Genomic DNA, 4,297 nt, shown 5'->3' with positions numbered 1-4,297 from the left:
AAACTTGATAAATTAAATTTCTTTCCACATCTCAATCAAAAGTCAAAACACTACTCATTATCATACATCCCCACATTGAAAATCCCTCTATATTTTAATCAAACTAAATCAAAACATTACTAAATCAAAACACTACTCATTTAAGTTAAACCCATTTAAATAATTTGAAATTGACAAAACCCATTTATATAAAACTCATTTTTAAAACCTATTTAAATTATTTGAAATTGAAATATCATCTAATTGAAATGAAAATATATTTTTAATTGAAAGTCAAAACAAGTTACCCAATCAGCTTGGCACTTCAAAGTCATAGATTAGAAAAAATTGACTATTATAGATTGACATATTATTTGCTGACCTTAAAAAGAGTGACATTCGAAGTAGTATGTGACTGACTCTAGCAGTCTAGCCATTGTCAATCTTTTCAATTGTTCTGTAGCGTTTATTGATTATGGGATCCCATGGATTTTATAGGTTCTTCTTGTACATGATCGTTCAAATGGTTATATAGGACATTCATCAACATTCATTCTGTAGTACCTCAAAAAGTTTCAGATATTGGCTCTGGTCATATGAGGCCCTGGTCATATGAGATACGACGCATTGAGTAATTTTCTATTTACTTCTTGGGAGCGGTATGGGCATCCCACTTTATGGAATTGACACAATTTTGAAAAAAAAATAAAACAATAATAATTATTCTTTATATGTTATTTTACACCCCACATGTCCGATAGTTCTAGGCAGGGAGTTGCCGCGGAATATTTTTTTCGTGTTTTTTGTTTTTTTTCCACTTCAAATTTTGCATATTGAACACACACGACATATAGATACCTCACTTTATTCTTTAAAGCTTTTTTATACACTCCAAAAACAACACCAAAATCATGACAAAAAATATATACAATCTGAGACATAGTTTTGCTATCTCGCGCAACAAATATTTTCATATGCTATAAGAAAAACTTATGATCAAATTAATGAATAAGAGTTTTGATAATAAACACAAACAAAGACTCCATTTTAGTGAACACAACTATCTCGTGGTAACTAATTTTTTTTTTACGGTGGCTATTAAATATTTTTTAAAAAAAAAAAGATCCACGACAACCACCTTCTGTGGGATTAAGGCCAGCCCTGAGTTTCAATAGGCCCAATGCAAAGTCCACACAATGAGACCTTTATTTCCTTTCTCTTTGTCTGGGAATGAGCTTTTATTTGGACTTTTAACACTATAGTGGGGTTTTTATAGTTAAATGGGCCTTTTGTTTTGCTTTATTTTGGGGGTCCTATACGAGGGGTTAGACAACATAGCCTTAGGGCCGACCTGGCGTGGGATATGAGATCTCGTGGTAACCGATGCCGTGAATTGGTTAAAGGGTGCCAATTCCATAAAGTGGGTGTCAATACCGCCACCCAAATAAAAACACTAAAACATTAGATTTTAATTGAAATAGTAAGCGATGCAGACGAGTTGAGCAATGTATATAAACGTGTCTCGACAAACGTGTTTGGATGCTAAATTGGTTTCGGAAGCCAATTACCAATTTAAACGTACATCCGTGTCCTTTTGTCCATGAACGTACATGTCCATGTCCTTTTGTGTACTATTAATGAGCCAAGATATTTTGTGAGAGTTCTTAATCATACAAACTAGTTGGCGGAGCCTATATAAATTAGCTAGTAATCGGTCATGGTCAAAACGGACAAAGTACCTATATAATAAGTAAATAAATGAAGTTGTGCCGAGGATCACCAGTTGACAACTTCGTGTATAAATAGAGGTATACCTCTTTTATTGTATACTTGTATAGCACATCCTGCTATTCCCGACTGTAACCTCGATCAAAGTAGTTACGAAGTACTGCCAAGTGCAATAGTGCATCATCATGGCCTCATATCATCTCTCCAATACCATAGCCAATTTTAATCAAACCGACAGCAAATTGCCTGCAATGACAGTTTCAGCTGGTACCTCCATCACTAGCACTACTACAACCCCATTCAAGCTCAATTCGTCCAAGTTATGCAGCACTGGGCTACAACATCTTCCTCAAGGACATTCCCAGATCATTAATCACATTGAAAACTCCCAAGAACCATCTACACGTGCTTCTTCAAGTAGTTCACAACAATTTCATCTTAGAATTGGAATTGTAGGTCTGGGGGCATTTGGCCAGTTTCTAGCCAAGGCATTTCAAAGACAAGGTCACCATGTACTTGGTACATCAAGATCAGACTACTCGGATTATTGCCAAGAGCAAGGCATTATATTTTTTCAGTGCGTATTCATAATTTATGCATATCTTATATTTTGTTAGTACTGTATTACAAAAAACACTTTAAATAATATGCTTTTGTAACAATTTGTTTTGGATTCTAATATAAGGTTTTCATTTTTTATGCATGCAGAGATTTGAATGGCTTATGTGAGGCACAACCAGATGTCCTATTAGCTTGTAGTTCTATTTTGTCAACCGAGGATATTGTCCGAGGGATTCCATTTCACAAGCTGAAATCAAACACCATATTGGCTGATGTATTATCTGTCAAAGAGTTTCCAAAGAAGCTCTTTCTAGATGTTGTTCCAAAAGACTTTGGTATCCTTTGTACACATCCAATGTTCGGTAAATACAGTGGCAAAAACAGTTGGGAAGGATTGCGGTTTGTCTATGACAAAGTACGAATTGCTGAGAATAGCATTCAACAACGTAAATGCGAGCAATTTTTGAACATTTTCCAAGACCAGGTTGGTAGTTTATATTGTGTCTTTTCTTTCTCTTAGGGGAACTTACATATTTTAGCAGTATATACAGTTATCCGATCAATATTTGCTGAATTGTACAGGGATGTCGAATGGTTGAGATGTCATGTGAAGAACATGATCAATATGCTGCTGAAAGCCAATTCATCACCCATACCATAGCAAGAATCTTGTCAAATATGAATCTGGGGTCTACACCAATCAATACAAAAAATTTTGAGACCCTCATGGAGCTGGTAATTATTCTGAAGCTTGTCTTGTTACAAACAACTTCTTGTGTTCTAGTCCATTTTCTTTCATTCTACTAAACTTCTTGTTAACATTGATTTTATGTTTTATTACAGACTGAAAATACAGTTAGTCATGGTTCTGATCTCTATGATGGCCTCTTTATGTACAATGTGAATGCTCCAAAGCAGGCAAGTGCACATACATACATAATATGTTGCCCAATCACCATGAACAAAAAACTTACAAATCCAACTTTACTTAAGAGTATTATTTTTAGTAATTCATGATACAAGTGCTAACAACACATGTTTGATATGCAGCTTGAGAAACTTGAAAGAGCATTTGACGAAGTGAAGCAAAACCTATTCGGAAAGCTTCGTGGTACATTGAGAAGACAGATAGAAGAGACGGTACCAGTGCAGAAGAAAACAGAACTGATTCCATCAACTCGATTTCTACCAAGCAATGAGAAAGTAATTGTTGGGGTCCCTCACCATAGCTGGAACGACCTCATGAGATCGGGTTTGAGGAGCTTGACCGGTCTAATGACATCGGTTGAAGAAATTCTACCGGAATTTTAGTTCTCCCACGATTTGCGCACATCGGTTGAACTTTTGCTCCTGGAATTTTGGCTCCCGAACGATCTGACCACATAGAATGGCAAGGTAGCAACCCAATGCCACCGCGTAGTTTGGAAGCTGATGTCTTGATGTTGCCGCGTAGTGTGGAACCGAAATTTCAGAACACTATAAAACCAAAGTTAGGTTTTGGTGTAACATAAGTCTTTGAGAAAAACCCAATTTTGAGAGCAACCAAAATTGAGAAAAACCCTTGCAAATAGATAAAACTTGTAAGGAGATATTAGTGAAGAGAGATCTAGTAAGTTTGGAGAGACTTGAGAGGAGTGATTGTAATCTTCTTTCTTACACTTATAAAAGGATTTGCTCTTATAGAAGTAGACATTATTAGCCGAACCACGTTACATCTTGTGTCTCATTGTGGTAAGTTACCTTACATTGCTATTGCTTGTTTGTGATAGTTATTTCCATAGTTTAGGTTTGTGGTTGTTGGTTGTAGTGAAAGTTTAGATTTTTTTTATTGGAGTTTAGAGTGTCCAAGTGCAAGCTATCTTAGTAGGGATCGATTGGTATCGTTTTCCCCAACAATAATATTGAAGGATCTTTCTTCATTTTCCATGGTTCCCGATCAAAGAAACCTACTTGATGTTTCTGTGGAACCCAAAAATGAAGTCTATCATATGGTCTAATAATCAATCATTTCCATTGATTGGTCTTGTGA

The 4,297-nt window shown here is 35.7% G+C and overlaps 1 protein-coding gene across 1 annotated transcript; it reads left to right on the top strand.

The window, feature by feature from the left end:
• The first annotated feature begins 1,809 nt into the window (after positions 1-1,809).
• Positions 1,810-3,970, top strand: LOC147494805 (arogenate dehydrogenase 2, chloroplastic-like). Its single transcript, XM_086565951.1, has 5 exons — positions 1,810-2,284; positions 2,416-2,752; positions 2,851-3,003; positions 3,112-3,186; positions 3,319-3,970. The coding sequence occupies exons 1-5, from the start codon at positions 1,893-1,895 to the stop codon at positions 3,577-3,579; spliced, it is 1,218 nt and encodes a 405-aa protein (XP_086422077.1). The 5' UTR covers positions 1,810-1,892; the 3' UTR covers positions 3,580-3,970.
• Positions 3,971-4,297: the final 327 nt, after the last annotated feature.

Source organism: Coptis chinensis, chromosome 6 (genome assembly GCF_015680905.1).
Source record: "Coptis chinensis isolate HL-2020 chromosome 6, ASM1568090v1, whole genome shotgun sequence".
NCBI lineage: Eukaryota > Viridiplantae > Streptophyta > Magnoliopsida > Ranunculales > Ranunculaceae > Coptis > Coptis chinensis.
This window is presented reverse-complemented; position numbering and strand designations above follow the sequence as displayed.

Excerpts from the sequence above, each read along its gene's own strand:
- LOC147494805 (XM_086565951.1), top strand. The coding sequence starts at position 1,893 with ATGGCCTCATATCATCTCTCCAATACCATAGCCAATTTTAATCAAACC. Across the intron at positions 2,285-2,415 it reads CAAGGCATTATATTTTTTCA|AGATTTGAATGGCTTATGTG; the intron begins GTGCGTATTCAT and ends TTATGCATGCAG. Across the intron at positions 2,753-2,850 it reads TGAACATTTTCCAAGACCAG|GGATGTCGAATGGTTGAGAT; the intron begins GTTGGTAGTTTA and ends TGAATTGTACAG.